The 23,895-nt window shown below is 41.8% G+C and overlaps 1 protein-coding gene across 6 annotated transcripts; it reads left to right on the forward strand.

Moving 5' to 3' along the window:
- Positions 1-85: 85 nt before the first annotated feature.
- On the forward strand, positions 86-22,862 carry LOC309592901 (SERTA domain-containing protein 2-like). 6 transcript variants are annotated; one of them, XM_082316871.1, is made up of 8 exons: positions 86-1,638; positions 2,650-2,758; positions 2,873-3,121; positions 4,036-4,314; positions 11,124-11,242; positions 13,484-13,578; positions 13,878-13,952; positions 19,229-22,862. In XM_082316871.1, the coding sequence occupies exons 7-8, from the start codon at positions 13,882-13,884 to the stop codon at positions 20,082-20,084; spliced, it is 927 nt and encodes a 308-aa protein (XP_082172997.1). In that variant the 5' UTR covers positions 86-1,638; positions 2,650-2,758; positions 2,873-3,121; positions 4,036-4,314; positions 11,124-11,242; positions 13,484-13,578; positions 13,878-13,881; the 3' UTR covers positions 20,085-22,862. The 6 variants fall into 6 exon arrangements, with proteins under 6 accessions (XP_082172997.1, XP_082173001.1, XP_082173000.1 ...); XM_082316875.1 differs by lacking the exon at positions 13,878-13,952; XM_082316874.1 differs by lacking the exons at positions 13,484-13,578; positions 13,878-13,952.
- The last annotated feature ends 1,033 nt before the right edge of the window (positions 22,863-23,895 follow it).

Genomic DNA, 23,895 nt, shown 5'->3' on the forward strand with positions numbered 1-23,895 from the left:
TACGCTTGAGTATCATTAGAGGAAGAGCTTTGATCCAGCTAGATACAATTACATTTAATTCATTTCAGACCATATTTTTTGTTAACTACAAGCCTAAATTATGTAGGTTTTTATTTATGTGTATTTATATGTAAATGTCATCAAGTGAATTGTTTATCACTGAAGTCTACCATCAAATATTTGTTTATATGGGATAACTATCTTGCACTAATTACTACAAAAAGTGTTATTAGCGGCCTTTAAATCTCAACTGGTATGTCATGATCTCTTGTCGTAATTAATATGCTCCACTCTTACCAAGGGTTTCCTCTTGGCTTTTTTTTAATAACAAAAGATAATACAACATGGGATGGTGTTCTTTTCTTCAAGTACTTATATTCATTTTAGAGTTATGTATAATTAGGCTTATTCCTATGAGACTTTTTCAGGGGAAAGGGATAGATCAAGTACAGTGTCTGATTTTGTTATAAAATGACAAATGTTTACCTTCACAAGCTGGTACTGGGGAAGAGGTCTGAACCAGCAGGGAGGCAGAGAAGGGGGAAAAGATTGACTGGTTTCTGGAATGTGTTAGCATTGGTTGTGTTTGGGGAACACCTCTACCAGTAACTCAGTTGTTTTCTGTAGACCTGAACCAGGCAAGTTGCTGAACATGAAGAGGGTACACTTCTGCGTCTGACAGACTGCCTTCTCACAAGCGACCTTACCTGCTATGCTCTATCCTTTTCAGAGTCTCAAACCCCTAAAAAAAGGGGGGGGGGGTGGGGGCAGGGGATGTTAAGGACATTACAGTGTCACCTCCACAAAAGGAGACCACTGAGCTTATTTCAACAGGTGCTTTAGAAGCATCTGGTTTGGGGAAAAGTGACATCACTTTGCTAAATTTTTCAAACTTGAGAGTTGAATGCGCATTAACTCGGTCACACGAAACCATGCAGTTGGTGTGAGTCTTCAGTGAGTTTGAAAATGTTTTTTGTATGAAACTCGGACATGAGATAATCCATAGTTACTACAGTAGTTAAACATTGCTTCCTCAATTAAAGCTTGATTCATAAGTTTGTATTAAATGATGAAATACCATATAGATACTTGCAAGTTCATTCCATATAATACAGCTGGACCAAAGAAACAAGCCAACACTACATCTCTTAATCAATAGAGATGTCACTCATAACTGAAAGGCGTTGCAGTAATGTATCCTGCTTCAGGAGGATACAAGTATTGATGTGAACTGTCATACCTCACAGTGCTGTAACAGTCTGTTTTATTTGGCAGTGTTTGCTGCAGCATCAGAGATTCTTCCTTCAAAATTTTAAATCCGCAGGAAATTTTTCTTGATGCTTTTCTGTGTGTGAATAGATGCACTGAACTGGACAGAAGATGCCTTAGGGTAAAGTAGAAAGCCAGGCACTTTCAAAGTTTTATAAAGGGAACATTAGCATCGAGTTGAAAAACTAAGTATCTTCTGTCCCTCTGGAAAAGTTCCCCAAAACTGCTATGAACTGTGTGGTTCAACTGTGGGTGTTCCCCTCTGCCCCCCTCGCCCTCCATTTTCAGTAAATGAGCAATTGCATGTGAAGATATTTAAAAAGATGCTCTTCCCCGCCTCCGTAGTGTGCATCAGTCTCCATGTTACAGGTAGGAATTAGTATAATTTGTTCATAACTCTGAATCTCTGTATGTCAAGTGCATGTGTGCGTATACATGTATCTATATCTCGCTGTACGAAGCATCTGGCTGGGTGCATTCCTTTACTGAGGAAGCTGTGCCTAGGTAGAGCAATTTGTAGAGACTATTTGGCTTAACAGGAAAGGTATTAGGTAAGTATGCATTTATGTAGTTAAGCATTTAAACAGAAATATATATCCTGTTCCATTGCGCTCTTAAAACTTATGCCAAATCTTATGTGCTTTTACATGCCTGATATCTTGGCTCAAGTCTTCAGCGGGTAGAAGAATTTGTATTGCTGAAACTTGCACAGTCACTGTACGGAACTGATGTGTGCCTAGAACTGGTCTGACTTTGCAAGGACCAGCCAGTGTAAAATCAGCTTGTCTCTCTGCTGCTTTACTGGTGTGTGTCAGTCTAATTCAGCTCCTCATTCTGGGTAGCTCTACTTCTCCTGTTTTTTGGTTTTTTGTTGTTTTTTTTTTTTTTTTTTTTTTTAAAAGCTTTATTGTCTAACTCGCATTGTCATCTCTTTGCTAGTCCAAAGATGTCTTAGTTAAATATGCATTGCTTAAAGGTTAATACAGTATATTTACCCTCTGTGTAGTCCTCTGAGATACTAAGAGACATCAGAAATGATAGGGTGCCTGTCAGACGGTGAATTTTAAATTACTTACTTTGTGAACTGTTACTATAAATGGCAAGAGATGATACTTGCTGATGGTGATTTTCTTAATTTCTACATATAAATGGGAAATAATTTAACCACTGTTAGATTAGGAAAGGCTTCTGTAAGATTTTGCTACCACTTCTAGAAGCCTTTTATGTGTTCCTAGGGAAAAGAGTCATGAAATTTGCACGGCAGTCAACACCGTGTCTGAAACAAGGCTGTGGGTCTGAATGACGTAACCCAGCTTTAGACTTGCACAAAAAGAAGTACTTTGAAGCAAATAGCTAACATGAAATCTGCTTCCTTCTCAGGTGACCTTGAGTATCTGTCCCCTTCTGCCTCTGTGCCTGTGGTTTTACTTCTCCCTTGCCAGAAATTCTAGAACACGTGGAGCTTCTGGAGCTCGGGCATTCAGCAAAGGCAAGAAGCGTGAGGATCCAGGGTGCATTAACAATGGCTTGTGCGCGTGAAAGCTTCCCTGTTCACGTGGCATTTGTTGGTTTTTATTTTTTTAATCCCCTCTCTCTTCTGCAGGTCTGTGAGTTTATCTAGCAAAAGATGTTGCCTGTCTCTGTGAATGTAGCCGTATTTGCCTAAAGGACGAATCTGGTAAATGAAGAGGGAATAATTTCTTTGGCTGAAAAGCACCTTTCCAGACTGCCTCAGAGGCGCCGCAGTGAGGGGTTTCAGCCTTCAGCAGGTTAGGGATTCACATGCCAGTCTTCACGCTCACCAGGAATTACATTTTCAAAGCTGTCCTTAGACTGTTTTTTGAAGTCTCGGGTATGTCTGGACTGCTTTAGTAGGCATTTTAAAAAGCATTATTGTAAATTCACTGGTACTATAGTTTTATATTGTAATTATCAGACCATTATGAATGTCTCATGCCTCAGAATACTGAGTGCATGACTGCTTTACCATTCTGCAACTTATTCCATATTCCCATATAACGAAAACTCTGTCAAAAGCTAGGATGAAAAAAATACCCATTTATTTGCTGACACCTAGGATAAGACAAATAAAAATGCTTTCAAAAGTGACTTCTGTTCAAAGTGAAAGTATGTTTATGTCTCAGGCCTAGGATGTATAGTCCCTTATGCAAAAAAAACGTGACTGATCATGACAAATTTTGATTGCTCATCAACTCTTAAATGAGTGTGATTTCACACTAGGTGACTAATACTAAAAGTACAAAAACACCAAGTTCCAAAGAAATGAAATATACATCTTAGGAAAATACGTATTTTTGTCAATTTGGCTTCTTCAACTATAAGCTTTCACAAGGATTGTCTAAACTCCTTTTGGTATCTCTTGCAAAGTTGACAGTTAAGATAAATTTTCCTATTTTTTCAAGGAAGTTCTACAAAGAGATGAAATCCTGCTGAATAATTCAAGTTGTCAGGAGATTTACTTCAGATGTCTGTAGTGACTTGACTTTTTTTTTTTTAAGAGCCAATGAAAAATACTAAGATTTCATTATCTGACATGATTTTCGTAAGTTTGTGTGGTAGCTTTTTTTTAAAAACAATTACTCCTTTGTTTAACCAAGATTTCTCCAAAATGAGTGTTTTATGACCTGAAGAATTATTGTGGTAAATGTTGATGCACGACTAACCTGTCAACAGGAAAATATAAAGCTAGAGGCAACTTTCCATTGCAAGGAAAACATTCAGTAATTTCAACTGCCATCTTTTTAGGGAAGAATAATTGAAGATACAGGTGATTACATGACTTCTTCCCAAAATGGAATTAAAAAGAAATTGTATCCACATGTCTGCTGTATTTGGAAGTCCCCTAGGAGCATGTGGGAAGTGGCAAGTACGTACTGCAATAGTAAAATGCTACAACAAAGCAACAGTATATCATATTTTTCACATGCCAATTCCAGAAGAGTTTTGGAGATCAAGAAAATGTAATGTAACTTCAACCTCAGGTTGTGGAAGCTTCCAAAACAGGACTGCTAAAGGGAAGAGCAGGTATGTTGCTAAAAAAAAACCAAACACACCAGAAGAGTTTAATACTCGGAGGAGAAAGACAGTACTTATAAAAAATTCACTTTTCTGTGTTTGAGATTATTACTGAGAGAAATGCTAGATATGGAAAGTTGTGGTGTTGGGATTTTTTTTTTTTTTTTGTCCAGTGACCTGACTGAAGTTTAAGATAAAATTGTTGAATGGTTATTTGTTTTAATTGAAGCCCAGGAATGTGGCTTGCTTTTGTGTCTCTGCTTTGTTTGAAAGGTATAGGGGGAAAGTGTTTTTTCTTGTAAATTGTGATTCTTTTGACAAAATAGAATAATGGCTTATTTAGTACTCTGACAAATATTCAATAATGTATTGTTTGTTTTTTTTTTTAAATTACCATCTTGAGTCACGGCACTTTTTTTTTGTTTAAACTTGAGTAAGTGTAGGATTAGTTAGTAGTTCCCAGAGCCTTTACCACCAAAAAGAGGTGGTAATATTAACCAGGCTTTAGTGCAGCAGGCACTACCCTTTCTCCCTTTCCTATGGAAGTATGGCATACATGATTGTTCCGTCATTCAGTTTCAGAATAGCTAATTAATTTCAGCCAAATCTGGCACATCTCACAGTCACTACGTTTTTAGAATTTATTTTTTTTTTTAAGTGTGGAGGTGAAAGAGAGATCAGAAGAAAACTGCGTTCTGTACCAATATCCAGTAATCCAGATAAGGGAGAGACATAAGTTTCCAGGCATGAGACCAGCTTCAATTAGAGCTTGTACCTTAGACACAGAGGCAATTAATCACAGGCATAAATCCGTAGGAAAGCAGTCTTCGTTAGTTCCTGTGTTCCTGGAACCGTGTTTTTGAATAGATGCCTAGTACGAAGGTAAGCAGAAGTAGCAGACCTCCAACAATCCCTTCAGATGAGTTATATAGAAACCCTGATTGGTTTGGGGGTTGGGGTTTTTTTTCTGGTTCGTGTGAAATTTGCTGCAAAAGCAAAAATGCTGCTTGTGAGAATGGTATCCTGGCCTGCTGCGGTGAATATAGTCATACTGAAAGACCATGTTTAAATCATAAAAAAATCATATTGTTAAGTCCTCTGCCTCGAGGTTAGTTTAAGGCAAAATGGGAGAGCATTAAAGACTCCTAAAACATTACCTCATTTGAGAAAGTAAGGGCTTTTTAAAGAAAGTTTTTGTCAAGAAAGACCTTATATGCAAGCTCAGACCTCTGAATTCTGACGCCTGTGAGAGAAGCATGGCTCCTCTAGCTTAAGGTGCGAGTTGCACGGGACATAAACACTGCTAAGCTGAACTAGGTTCCAGTTCTCTTATGTGAATCGTACTGTTGAAACCTGACACAAGCGAAAACGTGACAAAAACCTTTGCAAATAATCAGTGTATTTTGTGTAATTTCGATTAACTTCTCCAAATGCTAGGCCATAAATCCAAAGTTCTGATGTGTGTGTTTAAACAACTCCTTGGTAATTTTTTTTCATAGATCTTGTCAGAGCACGTATGAAACAGAACTGACCTTTCTAAAAACTTGGGCTGTAGAAGGCACACGTGCCCTTTTCTGTTAAACAAAACAAAAATTGGTTACAAAACAGCTGACTGCATTATGTTAATAACTTAAGGAAGAGTGGGGAAAGCGGGGTGACCGGTGTTGGCGTCTTTCTGAGCGGCCTGCTGAACGGGAGGAGAAGGGCAGGGTGGCTCCGGTGTTGCATTAACTGGCTGTTGCCCCGGAGAGGAACGAATTATCCGCTGGACCAGCGCTATGGGGTTGCCCAGAGAACTTACAGTTTTGGCTGATGGGGTCAAGTCTAGAAAACCTAATTTTTGCTCAAGTTATTAAAACATTTTGGTGGTGCTGCTGGTTTAAATTACCCCTTTATAGGCTGCATTAGACATCATCCTTCCAGGTATGTCCCTTCTACACCAGCTACCTTTGTACGCCTATCCTATAGCTATTCCTTGGAGATAATCCCTAGCATATGGCAGGGGTTGGTCCTGGTGCGATGCTCCCGGTTGTCCCTGGTTGACTTGAGCAGGCAGAAGAACCCTCAACATCTTAGAGCTACTCTTCAGCTTAAGCCACGGTGCGTGGTGGGCAGGGAAGGGGCACGGGGGGTACGGATGGGGGTGTCACCCCTCAGTGCTTTGGGGAGGCAGCCTCCTCGCCGGCGCTGCCGGGGTCGAAGGGGATTCCCAAGGGCTTCTCGCAGCAGCCCTCGCTCCCCTTCCGTGCTCCGCGGCCCCCGGCAGTGAGGTGGGAGCACAGCGGCGGCCCAGAAACAGGGGAGCGGTGGCCCAGCGGGGCGGTGCCCTCGCCTCCAGCCGTGGGTCCCGCCGGCGGCGGCCGCGTCTCCCTGCCTCTGCCCTTCGCCCCTTCCTTCGTCCCTTCCCCGTCGCAAATGCCCATCGGCAGACACAAGGGTTAAAATCCGTGGGACCCGAGGGGTTTCATAAAACCATCGGTTTTCTTTACCTGAATAATCACAAAAAGCAACTCCTGTTTCATCGAAGTTGTAGTCTATCTCCGCCAGACAACTGCAACCGTTTCTGCGGTATTTATTAGACCAGCGTACAATTCCTGTGCGTGAATTTGGTCTGCGCGCACACGTTCGACGTAGGAGGAACCTGTCTGTGCAACCGCGCTTGATTTTTGTTTGTTTTTACTGTCCTAGGGATTAATCTAAGCCCCGCTCCGAGGGAGCCGAGAGCTTTTTGGGGATTCATCAGGTAACTCAGGGCAGGGTTCGAGAAAGGCTCGAAATCAATCCTTACCAATACTTGAATGTCGGATTTTGAAATCCGGTTTGCACAAACGCTTGTGCCAACGTAACTTGATTACGCAAAGGCCCGTGGAAAGCAAATAGAAGACGTTTGAGCATGGCCAAAACCACCTCATTTAAAAAAAAAAAAAAAAAGTATTTATGGAAGAATTGTGCAATGTTTGATGTAGCTTTATCGCCGCTCCAGAGACGTGTGCGCCTTCTTTCCCCACTGCCCTGGAGCCGGGAGTTGTAGGCGCGCTGCTGCCGGCGGCCCTTGCGCGTCCCCTTCTTTAAATTCGGGAATGTCGGTCACAGACGGAGTTCAAACCCCCCCAAAAGCGGGGGGGGGGGGGGGGGGGCGGCGCTGGGGCGAGGCCGCCCGGGGCCTGGGCCCGGCCCTGCCCTGCCCGCGGGCGGCGGCGCGTGCGGCCCCGCCGCGTGCCGCCCCGTGCCCGCCCGCTCCGCTCCGCCCACCCCCCCGAGCCCTCGTCAGCGGCACCCGCGCGGCGCGGGTGGGGCCGCCTCCCGGAGCGCCGCGCCGGGGGAGGGGGGGACTCGGCGGCGCCCGTCTTCCGATTGGGTGAAGCCGGCGCGCGGCCCCGCCCACCTTAGCTCCCCCAGCTTTCTCATTGGATGGTGCCGCGGCGCCGGTGGGAGCCCACCCCCCCCCGGCTCGCCGGCCAGTGAGAAAATGGTTGCTGGGCAGCTTGAAAGGGCCGCTGGCCAATGGGAAGGCGGGCAGCTGGCGGGCGCGGTGCACGCAGCGCCCCCAACCCCCCCCCCCCGCTGCCGCTGTGGGTGCCGCGGGCGGAGGGAAGGGCGGAGCGGAGGCTGCCGGGGCCCGGCGGGGGTGGCGCTCGCCTCCGCCTCCTCCCGGTCGGAGTCCCAGCCCCGCCGAAGGGAGCCCGGCCGGCTGGCTAGGGAGGGCACGGCAGGCTGCGAAGGAACGGGGGGGGGTTTCCTCCGCTCCCAGGTAGGGCGCCGGGCAGGGCCGGGCCGGGCCGGGCGGCGGGTCTGAGGGAGGCGCCGTGAGGGGGCAGGGGGCGGGAGGGCAGCCCCCACCCTCCGCGGGCGTGGGGCTGGCGAGCCTGGGGGCAGGGAGCCGGCACGGCGCGGGGGGAGGGCAGCAGCGGCCGCGGAGGGACGGCTGGGCAGGGCGGCCGGCCGAGGCGGGGGCGGTGGAAGCCCCCTGAGGGGGCAGGGGGCCCCGCCGGGGGGGTGGGGGCAGGGCACGGAGGCCGGGCGAGGGGAGGGTGGGGGTCCGGCGGGGCCGGGGTGGCGGGGACAGGTGGGGAGGGACGGCGGGAGGGGGGAGTGTGGGCACGGCGGGCCCCGAGGAGTTACGGCGGGGTGCGGGGGCGGGGGGGAAGCGCGGCCGGGGCCGGGGAGGCCGCCGACCGGGGCGCCAGGAGCGGGGATTGCGGTGGAAGTTGTTAGCGCAGTTATAATTAGCTTGGCCGGGGTCTCGGGTAAGCCGGGGAGGAGGAAGGGGGAGGAGTGTAACTTTTCGCAGCTCGGGAAGCCCAAGGTTGTCTCTGGTTACTGCTGCCCGCCGCGGCGGGGGGAGGCGCGGGCGGCCGCCGCAGGAAGCACCAACCGGGCTCCTTCCACAAAGGCCAAATGGTGGCAGGCGCCCTCGGGTTTATTAGCACTCGTGCACTCGCAGGGGCGGCTGCAGGGAGGGTGGCAGGGAAGAGGCTTTCCCTGAATCGCAGCTTTTTAATTCCGGCAGGCGTGATCGCTGCTTCGTGATAGTTGCGACTTGTGTATTTGCTGCGGTTACGTTTTTAATAGCAGGTTTTGTTTGTCTCGATAAACGCGTGTGTTAGTCTGAACTACAAGTAGGTGGATAAGCCTGGAGGAGCATAAGCTTGGTCTCTTCCATGCATATCGCAAATTCATCTCGCTAATAGACGCAGTTAATAATTTTTGCCCTAGATAGGCCTGGAATTTTTCAAACTATGTTGGAACAGTTAATTTCTAAAAACATAGGTAGGAGCCCTGTGCAGTAGTTTTCTACTTTGTTTTTGATTCAGCTAAGATTCTTTAGTTCAGGCAGTTAATTGCAATGTGGAAAGCGACATTAACATGGAAATTAATGCTATCATCTCAAATTTCTAAAGTGACCCGTAAACAGGTACGAGGAAACTGCAAGGGAAGGCAGTGAAAGAAAATCAAAGAAAAAATAATGCGCTGCACATATAATTCGTACTGATTTACAGCTGCTGTGTGTCTTCTGTAATTTTTTTTAACTGATTGTAAAAACTAAACCTAGTAACCTTACCTCTGTACTTCTTCCTGTACTTCTTCCTGACACTCACCCCAGTGTGAGATCATACAGGGGAAAAATCATAACCTCAACAGTCAATTTTGCCTAAGTCCTTTAAAGTATGTAATAAAGGAATTAAATTTGATAACTTCTTGGATTTCAGCTCCTTCTAGCAAACGGTTGGAGTTCTGAAATACAATTAACAGCATTAATTTTTTTTATCAAATGCTAAAAGCTCTTTTTTTTAACTAGGGTGCTGAAGTCTAAAACTTCAACATTTTAGTGCGCTTGTTAGCTTTTTTAGGATTCTTTAATGCTAAAAAGACTTAACAGTCTAACACATTTGCTCTTTTACATGCATTGTGTAGAAAATGCAATGAACGTACACCTCCCCCTGTGACCTAACAGGTACACTTTAATAAACCTCAATAGTGACCACCTGAAGTCCTGCTGTTTCAAAGCAAATAGATTATGAATCTTCATTTGTCTATTTGGTGGGTTTTTTTTAATTTATTTACAAATAGGATGCATCTCCTTATGATAGGAAAGAAGTCAGCTTCTAGAAGGAGGAGGGAGATATTAATGTGTTTATTGCCGTGGGTTAGGTTTGGTGTTCTAGGTCACGGGCATTTTACTGCTGTTTTACTGCATCTTTACAGTTCCGAGATTCTGTAAACGGAGGAGCCCTTTGCTAGCATCAGGCTATCAGTTGCTATGTAAGATGAACTGTATTCGTTTACTTGTCCATCTGTCTAAATGTAAGACTGCCTTTCACTATGTATTATTTTAAGATTTGTAAAATAACATATGAACTCTTGATCCTTGATCATGAAGGACTGTATTTATCTCTATAAGTACAGATCCTTGCTCTTGCAGTAAATTTGTGAAGTAATTGATTTGCTGTAGTTGGGGGGCAGGTGTCTGTGTGTATATGTTTGTATATTGTACACACACAAACATGTTAAATACAATCCAGACGGTAGTATAAGGGCTTTAATTCTTGGAATTAAAAACCTTTGATTCTTCAGGTGGAGTTGACACCTCAAGAGCATGGATCATGCAGTTCCCTCCACATCTCCTAGCCTCGTCCATAGTTACTGTCACTTCAGCCTTTTCACATTTCCCAGAGTTTCCAATGCCTTGATGTAATCCATGATTTAATCCATGTGGTCTCTAGCCAAACTGCAGATGTTGCTTTATCAGGGTTTTGATGAAAATGGTGCCACAGTGAATATTATATGCAGTCATAGGACATCCTGCCAACTATCTTCTCATATGGGTTTTGTGTATGCTGAAAACGAGGAAAGTTAGGGAATTTCATAAAAATCTTAACTCCTTTTGCAGCCTGTAAATGTTAGGAGATAATTCTGAAATGTACTTCTTTACAGTTCGTGGTATTCTCTCTCCTGATACGTGATTTGTGAGATTATCACAGCTGTAAATCGATGTTGAGTAACCTGAAGAAGTATCAATGCAAGTTCTTATCCTAAAGCCTAACACTTAGAGGATCAGCGTTCTATTCTGTAGTACTTGTTTATGAAAGAGAATTTCCACTTTTTATGTGTTCATAGGTGAAACTGTTAGGTCCTCTTATTTCAGTGTACTCATGAACTTCTGTTTTTCTTATTCAGTTTAACTGTTTTAATAGGATTTAGCACAAATTGCTTAAAAAGTTGTATTGAATTGTGTGCTTAATACTTCTGTTTTTTTAAAAAAAATCACATAGTAATGAAATACTGTGGTTTGGTTTTGTTTTGTTTTTCCCCTTAAGTCACATCATCCTACCTCGGTGGATGGCTTGGCCTCTTGAATAGTTCAAGACTCTTGGATGACCACACTTTATGCAAAATCTGGAATCTTCCTGCCTGGACTCCTTTCTGTTTTCTAAGGGTAACTACTTGTATGTTTTTATGAAATCATATCTTATGTGCACAGCACATGTTCTGATAATCAGCTGTAGATGTTATTTTTGTGGGTTAGAATGGTAAACTGTAAAATAATTTTTAAAAACAGGGTACATAATATAAAGTGAAGGGCTTTAGGCTTACTGAATAGTATAAGCTCTTTGGTTTGAATATTCTGAATTTGCATTACTTTTTTTTCCCCTTTATAATGAGGAAGTAATATAATTAATAAAGAATATAATATTGCCATAAGATCACATTTCTTGTAAATTTGTTAACTAAGGCCTCAATCTTACAGCGAGGTCCACTGTTCAGTTGCTGAAATTGATGTTACAGACTTGTCTCATGAGAAGGAGGCACTTTGGATACTGAAGAAAAGTTGTTCTGTGCTACTCTTTTAAAGAAAATTTTAAGTGATTTCTGATTTGGTTATTGAAAATTATTTACCTAAATATCCCATACAGAGAGCTAGAGTAAGTGCATGGTCCTCTATCATGAAGAGAGAGCTGCTTTTTTTTCCCTTGGTTGCTTTTACTGTTAATGGTCCGATTTTTCTGTTAAACTATGGGCATGCCAATTTGATATAGTTAATAAGCTATAACTTTTTGTCACTAATGGATCTTTATTTGGATCACTGTAACCCTAAAATACATGTCAGTGTTATGTAGGTGAATACATCCAGTATCTCTGTATTTGAAATAAATAGATACCGTAAAGAAAACAGATTGAGAACTGTTGAAGCTGTGAAGAGGTATGTCATCACATTTGCAGTTCTAATGATCGTTTGTCTCTCCAGTGAGATACTTTGGTGGGACCCTGGTGGTTTGGTTCTTGTTGTTTGGATTCCTTTATGTTCTCATTTAATTACACTTTAGTTTTACTATGGGAGTTTCTAGATTTGGTAAGTCTTGATCATGTGTCAGCTTTAGCTAACTACTATTGATCCTTAGTTTAAATGATTCCAGGCCCTTCTTCTGCTAAAAAAAAGAAATCCACCCAAAATTCCTGAAAAAAAAAACCTGCTAAACACACTCCGATTAAAAATATACACCTGTGAGCTTTGTTTGTAAATGTGGAACTAAATGTGGAGAGGAGGGAGAAGAGTGACAGTGGTTTAGTTTGTTTTCTTTTAAGGATGGATGTTTTTTCTCTACCTAGTGCTGCTAGTGCCTCAGCAGCTTTCTATATTAGCATCTAGTGAGAGAGATCAGCTGCTAAGAATACAGTTCATTTATTGTCATAAACAGCCCAGATCCACTTGTTTTCGCTTGTGGAAGTACACATCCTAACAGAGGAGTTTCTTCTCCAGAGTGAAATGTTGTGCTCTGAAACTTAGCTGCAGTAGTTTGTAAAGCAAAGCTCTTACCAGTGCTTTATGAAATAAAATGGAAGCAAGGAACTTGGGAAGATGTCCTTTAAGTGCAGGAATTTTCCAGATCCCATTACACATAACATAAACAGATTGTCTGGGGGGGTTCAAACTAACTTTTATATCAAGGTAAAACTTACTCCGAAGTGCTTTCTAAACATCATTTCAGCTCCTAAAAAATTAGTGTATGATACATATTTATTCTCTACTTCCACAAATAGTGAAGTGACAGTGGGAAGGTTATGAATTTCAGACTAATTCTGTGCTAGAGTCAGTCTTCCTCTCATTCCTTTCCTCTGCTTAATGAATGCTATTCAACCTACTCTTATTTTCAAAATACAGGAAGGGATGTTGGCTACATCCATAGGTGTGGGGTTTTTTTCTGCGTGGTTTGGGGGTTTGTTTTGGGGGGTGTGTGTATGTGTTTGGTTTTTTGTGGCTTTTTTAAGTCTGAACATTAGTATATCTTGGTTCTGTGTTCCAGTTGCTTTAGTAGTCACAGACTTAGGTGTGTTATAAGTCAGGATTTGGTGACAAAAAGTTGACATTAAGTCTCTCTTCTTTGAGCAGCTATTTTCTGGTCATTTCTAACTCTGTAAAGAAGTTGTTACATAGGAGTTTAGGTATGGGAGTAAGCTGGTAGGACTGCACTCCTCCCTGTATGCACACTTTTAGCCACTTGGTGCCTTCTCCAGCAGTTACTCATCTTGGCTAAACTGGGGCAGGGCTGGTGGGGGTTGGGGAGGCAATGTGTATTTTGTGTATTTTAAAGTGTCTTCAGGTCCAAATTACGTTTTACTTCGGTGTTTTCTAAGGCGTTTAATCCTCCTTCCCTCACTTCCTCTTAATTTTTGCTAGCAGCCAAGATGTGATGTTATGGGGAGCTCCAACACTTGCTGAGGACACCAGATCAGATACACTGTTCTGTGTAGTCTGACAGCTTACTGTGTTACGTAAGTCATGTTTAAGTGATCAGTGTTAAGTCCGGATGGGAGGAAAGGATTTATACTGTGTCTGTGAACTGTACCTTCAGCCTTACCTTTTTCTTGTGCAGCTTCTTATACTTGGAATACTAGTCAAGAGCCAGTCCACCACTTAATTAAAACTGTTAATGAAGTTGTGTTGCCTAAGTTAAAATGTATGTCGGGTAGGGGAAAGAGTATAATTAAAAAAAGTATGCAGCATACATAGAATAATTCTGGGAAATAACCATAACTGTAGGGATGTTTGTCTTCCTTTGCACTTCCTGCAGATCGATGTGTGCTTGTGAAATGTGTGTCCGTGGAAGAGACGGGAGAGCAGGAAATCGGGCTATCAGTCAGCTTCGGTCAGTCACTAACACAAGTTTACAATCCAAAGAGACTTCTCTCTGGTTTTACTGTTACGTGCTTTCTACAGTTATGAGCCAAAGGAGACTTTGAAAGGGAATTAACCAAATTACAATAGCAAGGAGTCTCTAATTTTGATTTTAATACTTAAGTTGCATTACTGAAAACTAGACAGGCAGCTTTCACTCATGAGGTGCTTACACCTATTCAAATCTGCTATTTCTGTCCTACGAGAAAAAGTAATTTACCACTTTGAGACAGTCTTAGGCTGAAAAGTGCAACACTGTGGCTGTATGAAAAGGATCGAGCAGGTCTGAATTTAATAATGTCCTAAGAAGAAAAGCCAGAAGGGACCACTATCAGTGAAATGGTTTTGACCTGCATAGTGCAGGCCAAGTACTTTATTAGTGATCTTGCTATTTAAACATATTCTTTAATGGTAAATGAATAACTCTTGTGTAGTTGACTGTAGTGCTTGTTTCGTGCATGAGAAGTTTGTGTTCAGACAATACTAACTGTGGCAGTCATGGTTTATATACTCATGTTTTTTGAAGCTTTACCGAAAATTAAAGCTGTGTGCGATTCTGAGTTCTAAACGTTGTTTAAATTGCTCTTAAAACCTTTTTTGGAAGGTGAGGAAGAGGAAATTAGGAAGTAGTTTGCCCAGATAGAAGTAATTGAGGGTTTTCACATGCTTTATTCTTTGTGACTGTTTCCAGCTGTACTTCCTAACCATGTGTCAGTGGCAGCTGCACTGCACTATCAGACCCTGTGACAGATGGAGCTGTGTTTTTCCTCTGAAATGGTGGCACGAGTCCTGTATTGTCCGCAGCGCATCGCAATGTGAATTTTTCTTGGTAGCCTGGAATGTTTCTTCTAGGTAGCTGCACGCTCTGACCAGGCCTGTTTGTTTGGTATTCTGTGTGGATTTGCCAACCAGGGACGTGCCTCTTCCCTCCAAGTTTTTTTTTCAAACCCTGGTATGGTGTAGGATTACAGTGCATGGTTGCTTCTTCCCCTCTTAGCAGGGAGGAGTTTCTGTGAAATGTCCTCCATGGAACTGGAAGGAACTGAGGAACGTGCTGTCAGGGGCAGAATTTCTACGTACAGACTCCTTTGTAGTTCAGTGACATGGATGAAGAGTTTGGCACTCCTAAACATTGAGTTTACTTTGCTTCCTTTTCTTTATATCTGCAAAATAATTTTAATTAAAAAAGCATTCTGCCGTAAGTGACCTGGCGCTCAGTTTGCATTATTATAATGAGAGAAGATGAGAAAATGCCAGAAAATTATTGAGATGTGGTGTTCCTCATTGTTCTTTGTTTTTTCATGACAAAAGATTCTAAAATAGAGCATCTGAACTCAAAAAAATGTGGTTGCTGAACTTTAAGTTCAAGAGAAGGGTCACTTAGAGCTTGCTGCTTTTATTATTGAACAGCTGTGTATAGACCTCACATTTGAAGTTGGCATAAAGTTTAATTTTTGTTCCGTTTATTTACTTACAAATTATGGAGTTATCAGATTGGCACATTCCAAAATCTGTTACTTGATCCAATTTTTTGAGATCTGAGTAGATTCCTGGAATTAGGCTGGAGTAAGGAGAATGCGGTTTTCTGGACACTCTTTGTGTTTTAGCATGCCCAACTTGCGCTGCTTTGAACTGGCCGTGCCGTTCTGTCAGCTGGTTGAAAGGACTGACAGCTGTGCAGCAGTCACTCCGTAATACAGGATTGTCTGGGCATGGTAGTGTGGATTTTTGTTTCTTGTCCGTAGTACCAAAAAGTGAAGTGGGGGGAGCACTGCATAATTAAATAATGTGATCAACATCTTATATTGCAAAGTAATGCTACCAAAAGAGAGCATTTGATTGGTGTGTGAATTGTGGGTTTGGGATGCGTGTGTTAATACGCAATGCTACAAGAGGACAAGTTACTTAGAAAATAGGGAGTAGTTCGTTAATGATATGACCCTGTCAGAAACTCTTGTGCTAGAAAGTAAAGCAAAAGGCCTGATAAAATGTAGATTAGCTGGTAACAAAGGGGCTTTGTATCTTTTGTAGGTCAGCAGCTAAGTGTGTTTGACAAGAACTGAAATTTAATGTCTCCTGTAGCAACCATGACACTAGTCATTTTTAAATCCACTATACCAGTGGTACTCTGGTTTTCATTAGCCTTTTCCAAATTTTTACGTAACGTCTGAAGACATGTAGCTCCTGGAGGGAGACTTAGGGATCCTTGCAATTAGGCAAAAGTCATGCTAAACAGGCAGAATTTCTAAAATGTAAGATAGGACTATGTTTGTGTATTTAAAAAAAAAAAAAAAATCTCTTGACGAGAGTGGGGAGTCGGTTAAGTAGAAACATTTGAAGTTGGACCAAGTAATGTTTCTTGCACTTCATTTTTATAGTTTAGAATGCTGTCATGCTCAAGCTTTGTTACATATTTCTAGAATGCTCTGGGACAAATTTTAGGAAGGAAATTTGAGGAATGAGAAGGAGGGTGTTTACATATATGAGCATGAAATATTTAGTCTAATTAGACTACTGTATGAATTTAAAAGTTAAACATTTCATTTTAAGTTGGTTTTGTGAAATTATATATCCTTGCATATGATAGTTTGCTCTTTAAGCTTGCTTAGAGAATTTAAATATTAGCACATTTTTGAGATGTTAGAAATTAACATTATTAATGCCATTCAAATAGATAAGTCTAGTATTTCCTGTGTGTCTGATGAAGTGTAAATATATATTTTAAAACATATAGCAGTAAATTGTCAAAACCAAGCATTCTGAATGTATAAAATATCAAAATTACTGTTCCCTGTATGGTCTTAATTTCATTCCCTTGTGAGTGTGAATTTTGGTCTGATTTAATTGGGGGGGGGGTGGAGTGGGGGGAAACAAACCACAAACTAGTGTGCAGTGTATGGGATGGTGCTTAGTGAACAAACAGCCATTTTGATGTATATTTTTATTCTTTATAGTAATGGTATGGGGTAATGCCTTGGGTAGGAAACAACATTTAAATGCTACTTAAAATGGAAAGTTAATAATTTTATTGTGAGTTTTCTGTGATTTGTAGGCACTAATTGTCTTCATGATATGCTATGAGTTAGTATATTTAGTAACAGTTTTACTGTAAAGTTCTGCATAATCATGATTTTCCATAGATTGTGTCTAAAATTATTGGTTGCCGACAGTATTGTTGGTAGTTTGACTGAGGATGCCTGACACACACACACTGCTCCCCTGCGTATCCAGATTTCTGCAGATTTTATTTGTAATTGAGTGCTCAGTACTGTCTGGTTCCGTTTGCTCTAAGTGGCTGCTGGGATGGGGGAGTGATCACCTAGGTGAATAGGCACACCGCATGCAGACACCTTAGTTTTTTTTAAAGAGATTCAGCTGGTGCTGTGGGAGTTCAGCAGAAAACTTTGGAGTAAAACAGACTTCCACAGTTAAAAAGTTGCAGCACTGGTAAAATCAGAAGTAATTGAAGTTTGTTGTTGTTTGTTTAATAGTGAACATGTTAGTAAACTGATCCATAGGCCAAACTACTACCTCTTATGTAAAAATGCATTCTTATGACAAATTTGATTTCATCCAGGTATGTCCCTAAAAGAAAAAGTGGGTATGATCAAGAAGTCTTAAACTTAAACTCCTTTACCAACTGTCTGGTTTTTGCTGTGTGTCTTACTGAGAAGTATGCACTGCTTGCTTGCTTTCTGTTCCTCCAGAGGAGCTGAGCTCTCCAGCGGTCTTGTCTAGGCAGATGGATGTAGCCATGGAGCCCTGCAGCGCTTCCTGCAAATCTGGAGAAATCCCAAAAGTAAAAGAGGCTTTATCCTGCTGCCTTCTCCTTGTCCCCAAAAGTCTAGCAACAGGCTAGCAGCTGGCAGCTGCGGCAATCAGCTGAGCTATTGCTGGCAGTGTCCAGCGCTCACATGAAAAGGAAGTTGGGAGGCCCTCTGCAGCACGCAGGGTCTGGGTCATTGTGTATGACGGATCTGCCCTTAATCTGCCATTGGGTGTCTAATTTATGATTGCTTAATTTTTTTTAATTGTTTGGGAGTGAGGTGTCTGTATTCCATGGACACATCAAGATGTGTGTAATCAAGATTTTACCAGTGTTTCCTGTGCATGCTATACTCCTTTTCTGGGTTCATACAAGCGATTGCGTAGTGCTTGCTGTCCCTGATAAAACACTTTGTGTTTTGAATGGTAATTGCAAAGTATCCAAGCATGTATTTGTTTGGATCACATGCATTTTAGGTGTGTGTGCATGTAGTTTTTTGTACCACAGTGCTCTAGACCTACCATATTTCAATGCAGAAGCACACAAAGAGACTAAAGGCAACTAAATTCTATTCCTTTTCTTTTAGCTATTTACCAAAATCGGTCACTTTCAAAATGCCATTTGATAGCCTTCTGCTGGATGTCCGTAGTGTTAAGTCAGCAGCAGGTCGTGAACGAGCAGCCACGAGCACCGATCATCACTCTGTGAGCTCTGTGGCCTGGCCAAATTTCCTCCCGCCGTTTAGCTAAACTACTAAGCCATGGAATGGATATAAGGATCCCATGGGAAGCCTTGTTGTTGGTCTTGCTGGGTCGTTCAATTGTAGTAAAACAACTTTAAGTCACCAAAGAAGAGGGAGAGAAATGAGTTCTATAGAGAGTTTTCAGAGACACTGAGCAAGACATTAAGAATACCTTAACGAGATAAAAATGAGTGGTGAAACTAGCTTTAAAGTCTTACCTGCTGTACCTAGGAACGAATGTTAAAATGAAAATGCTGAAATATTCTGTATAGTTATTATAATCCTTAGTATAAACACCTATTTTATTTCATGTGGACATTCAGATATTTCTCATTAATGATTTTTTTGTATGCTATATAATTCAAATGGATAAGAGGCTAAAAAGCTCACCTATTAAAGATTTTAAATAATTAAATCCATATTCTCAGAGTTAAAAGTAAACCTTAAAACCAAAACTTAGAAGTATACAGCTTTTTTAGAAAACAGTTACTATATTTCTTTCATGTTGTCTGTTTAAAAAAAAATAAAATTGGTGTGAAACAATAGAGCTGGAAAGTGCATCTTCTCAATGACAGTAGTATGTTGTGCAGGACTATTCTGTCTTTCAGCCTTCTGTGGTATTAGAGTCTTAAGTTAACCAATACATTGTATGCTACAGACTTTTCAAAAGTGTCTGTTGAGATCTTGCAGAAGCAGCGATAGTCTTGCCCAAGCTTAATTCCTAATTTCTGTCTTCCAGGTTCATGTTGGGGAGAGGTCTAAAACGCAAGTTGAGTGACTATGAGGAGAACATGGCTGGTCTCTCGAGTGCCTTTGATTCCAGTCGAAATCTGCCATATCCGCTTAAGAGGCAGTTGGTGCTTAATATGTGCCTCACCAAGTTACAGACGTACAAAATGCTGGTGGAACCGAACTTGCACCGCTCTGTCCTCATAGCCAACACAGTACGGCAAATTCAAGAGGAAATGAGACAAGAGAGTAATCAGCAGCCAATTAATGTCTGCCCTGGCATTACTCCTAGTTCTCACAGCTACACAGGGATGGAGTCATCTGGGATTTCTCTTCAGTTGCCTTCAGGTATTAGTCAGCAAGAGTCTAACTGTTGCGACTTGCGGTCTGTAGAAGACCCAATTGAAAATAGCCTGCTGATAGTGTCAGATGATGATATGTCATCTGCTATTTCATCTATTCTGAAGGATTTAGACTTTGTAGAAGATATAAGCCCACCTACTTGTCTGGTTCCTACTGGAGACGACCAGCCAAAGTTTCCAGAAAATACCGGCCTAAAACTAGAAGATGATAGACAGGATTTGAAGGGAGCTGAATGTGTGTTTGGTTCCTTTGAGATTTCAAATTCAACTAGTTATTTGAAGGATTTGGCAATAGATGACATTTTTGAAGATATTGACACTTCAATGTATGATTCAGACTTTTGTTGCCCTCCACTAATGCCGCCCAGACCACCATCTCTTGCTACAGAAGAACCATTGAAAACCTTTCCATCTTGTAATTCTTCTTCAGCAAGCAACATTCAGATATGTAGAACAGATCTAAGTGAGTTGGACCACATCATGGAAATTCTCGTTGGATCCTGATACTTGTTTTACCCAAAGATACTTTTTGACTGCCACTTTGATTTGGTTTCAGGATAAAAGCCACTGGAAAAGTTGTAAAGAATTCTTTAGAACACAAACTAAAAATAATATGTCCGTAGTGGGATTTTCTAAATAATTCCAAAACTTATAAACCAAAAAAAGTGGCAGATTTTTTTTAAAAAAAGAAATATTTATTTATCAGAACTGTGCAATCATCTTTTTCCTTCCAGGGTGTATGTGGAACAATAGGCACATACCCTTACCACCCCTCATGCCTCTTTCAATAAACTTTTTTATGTGCAATTTTTAATTTGTCAGAAGAATTTACATGCAAAACAAATTTCATATGAGATGATCTTTTACAAAGCCTCCACTTTATTTTTAATATCAGAGTCTATGCCAAGTTGGCATACGTCAAGTTGCATAGGTGGATTGCGTGGATTGCAGACGCATTACTAGAGATGGGTATATTTTAAAAATGAGACACGCTTTGCTTTCTTTTGCTCAGAAAAGCAGATCAGGACACTTATCAACGAAGTCTCTTGCATTTTCTAAAGCATTCAGAACTATTTATTTTTGTAAATTTTATAGTCTTTCTACATTTTACTACGTTATTTCATCATAGTTCAAATATAATGGACTTCTAGTTGGATGTGTTTAGCACTACCTCTGAGCTGAGATGCTTTAACTCTTTCCAGTGCTTCGTCTAAGACTGCAGATCTTTTTGTTTCTATTTTTTTCTGGGGGAAAGTACTTCTAACTCATTAAGCTGATCCTTTGACAGTGACCTAGCTGATTTGTGAAATCAAGGGTATTCAATGTTTAAAAACTTTTAAGTATTTACAAATGTAATTTATATGTAGATTGTGCAATTTAACATTTTTCTGTCAGTATTACGTGCTTAGATTTTGAATAATCTTGGCGTTCTTTAAATTAAAACTTACTATGTACAGGTAGCTTTTTAATCTGTTTTGGAAAACACTGTCCTTCAACCCTGCTTTCACTACAAAGTTTAAGATGATTTTTATGTGCAATATTATTTAAAAAGATACACATTTGTATATCCGGCATTGTGGAAAGAAACGCTTCAAACTTAAAACTTCTAGCACCTTCGGAGGATACTCAAGAGAGTCAGCATTTCTGTATCCTTTAAGAAACAAAGCTGAGAACGCTTCTTACTACACCAGTGCTTACTGCTTTGCATAGTCCCGAAGTACTCGTTGGTATGTGCCGAGTCAGTGCTGATGACTAAGGACCCTCCGGCAGCGGTGTCCCCGAGAGCTGGGGGTCTGACGGCTCGGGGCTGGGGCCTGGGGGGCTTCGGCAGCATCGCAGCGGGGTGGTTGCTGCTGACGGTGCCGCAGATTGTGCGGGGGAAGCAGGGGTGCGTGCACGTGGCAGGTGTGTATGCAAGTGTATATCAGCGCACTCAGTACCTGAAGATGAGATTTGCAGTGAGAACTATTTTTCCATAAGACAGTTTGGATACTGTGTTTCAGCTTGAACTGAGGTTTGCATTGATCTTTGCTGTCGTCTTCTGAACTACACACTTGCACATTAGTTTTGTTTTTTGTTTTTTTTTTAATTTTATTTTTTAATTATAAAACTTTGTTCTTGAAAGCTGCAGCACCTGTCTTGTAAGAAAATTTGCAGTTGTAAAAGCTTTGCTTTGGTTTATTGTTTTGGGGGTTTTTTTTGTTGTTGTTCTGCTGAGACTTTTCACAAATGGGGCATCGGCAGAGGAGAAAAACGTTGCCGGAGTGTTGCATCTCGCAGAAGTTGAAATCCCGGCCCTGTTGAAGGGGCCAGGGTGTCACCTGGTGTTTCTAGCCTTGACTGATGCTGTGGCACACCTACCCTGTGCAAAGATCTCCATTTTTTACTGTGACTGTTTTGGTTAACAGTTAGCTGCCAATACGATTTGGCATCCTAAACCAACGGAGAACCAGTTCAGGTCACGTCCTCACAGCCATCTGGGTTGTTTAGCAACCGAAGGGTATAAATGTATTTATATGCATATAATGTATTGATTCTAATATAAAACTTCTGATCTAAAGTATTTTGAATTGCTGGATAAAGGGATTTGTTTGAAGAGTGTATAAATAGTCCTTGAAGAGGTACAGCTTCAGAATGTACACAGATTGTGCATTGTGTATAGACTACTCTGGCTTTTCCTCAGCCTCTACTTTTGTATTAAAGATATGACTGAATAAATCCTTGAAATACTAAGGGCCTTCTGCACTGTGATGAAGCAGAGTTGTGGTTAAAAATGTCTTTAAATTCAGTGATGAGGAATAAAATAAAAAGACTGCGTCTAATTTCTTTTTGCATTTGAAAATATGGAATGTTACTATGCAGTAAAGATATTTTGGTATGAAAATTGTATCACGTAGCAAATAGCGAACACTGAAGAAATCCACTTACTCACCTTGCAGCCCCTGCAGAAACATCAGAGAAGACAACTTGCTTTTCAGCATTGACATGCTAAAGTTTTTTATATACTTCAGAAATAGATTAAATTGTTGGTAGGTGTTTTATCAATAATTCAAAATGCAATTTTTGTTCAAGTGCTTGCTACAAAGCTCTGTTTCTAATTGGTTGCTTGCATCACAGTGCCAAGACCATACCTGGTATGTAATGCAGTTCGGTTACGTATGGAATTATGTGCAAAGGGAAGTTTAATTTTTAAATATGCACAACCTAATTTTGAAATCCTTCCACGTAAAATGAAGTTAGAGGCTAGTTGTGGTGGACCTATTTATTGTATGTTTGGAAATAAAAGCCACAGTTTTGCAGTTTAACCGTTTATATTTTGAAGCCTTCAGTATTTGCCTGTTTTAAAAACAAAACAAGGAACCGCGGTGCCTTGCCGCCCTTCGTTGGTCTTTTACTCACAAAGATTTCCCTGGGTGATTGCTTTTATACCTTTTTTTTTTTTTTTCTTTTTTTCTTTTTTCCCCTTCCTTTCTCCCCCAAAATACTAAATGCCACACACAGCTTCGCCTCCCCTTTGTGTGTCGATGGCAGCATTTTTCCCAGCCGGCGGGGCGGGGGGTTGCTGTTGTGTACAGGTGACGGTGTGGGTGTTGGCGCGTGTTCAGCTGGCTTTTGTCTCGAGTGCCCCAGGTAGCCCTCCTGGCCCGTGCAGCTCTTCGTGTTGCTTCAGGGCTGGCCGTGCTTGGAAGCACGCGTCAGGTTCGAGTGTCCTTGATGCACGCACTGTTGACACTTCAGGCTTGCGTGCTTGTCAGTCTGGGACAAACATACTGCCGCTCGCTGCTAGTGGAAGGTTGTTCGCTAGGCTGCGCTAACACAAATTACACCTGCGACTTCAGGTTTACAGGTTTCCGTCCTCTTCCTGTTGTGGACCTCTCGAATGAGATCCTGACTCTTCTGCAGTGAACTTCATCTTATCGATGAGGCCGCATTGGCTGCTACTGACAGAGCAGGAATTGCTCCTGCCTGTCGTCCTGGAGCCTGCTGACCGCAGCCTGGAAAGCACGGGTCTATAGTAACTTCTTCACAGAAATGGACGTGTTGGAGCGGGTCCGGAGGAGGCCACAGAGCTGATCACAGGGCTGGAGCACCTCTGCTGTGAGGACAGGCTGAGAGAGCTGGGGTTGTTCAGCCTAGAGAGGAGAAGGCTGCGGGGAGACCCGATTGCGGCCTTTCAGTGCTTAACGGGGGCTTACAAGAAAGATGGGGACAGACTTTTTAGCAGGGCTTGTTGCGACAGGACAAGGGGTAATGGTTTTAAACTAAAGGAGGGCAGATTTAGGCTAAACACAAGGAAAAAATTTGCCACGATGAG

The sequence above is a fragment of the Platalea leucorodia genome (assembly GCF_965183815.1).
Source record: "Platalea leucorodia genome assembly, chromosome: 7".
Lineage (NCBI taxonomy): Eukaryota > Metazoa > Chordata > Aves > Pelecaniformes > Threskiornithidae > Platalea > Platalea leucorodia.

What these genes read in the sequence shown, in the direction of transcription:
- LOC309592901 (XM_082316871.1), top strand. Translation starts at nt 13,882, where the DNA reads ATGTGTGCTTGTGAAATGTGTGTCCGTGGAAGAGACGGGAGAGCAGGA. An exon ending in CGGGCTATCAGTCAGCTTCG is followed by an intron (nt 13,953 to 19,228) that starts GTCAGTCACTAA and finishes TCTGTCTTCCAG; the next exon opens with GTTCATGTTGGGGAGAGGTC.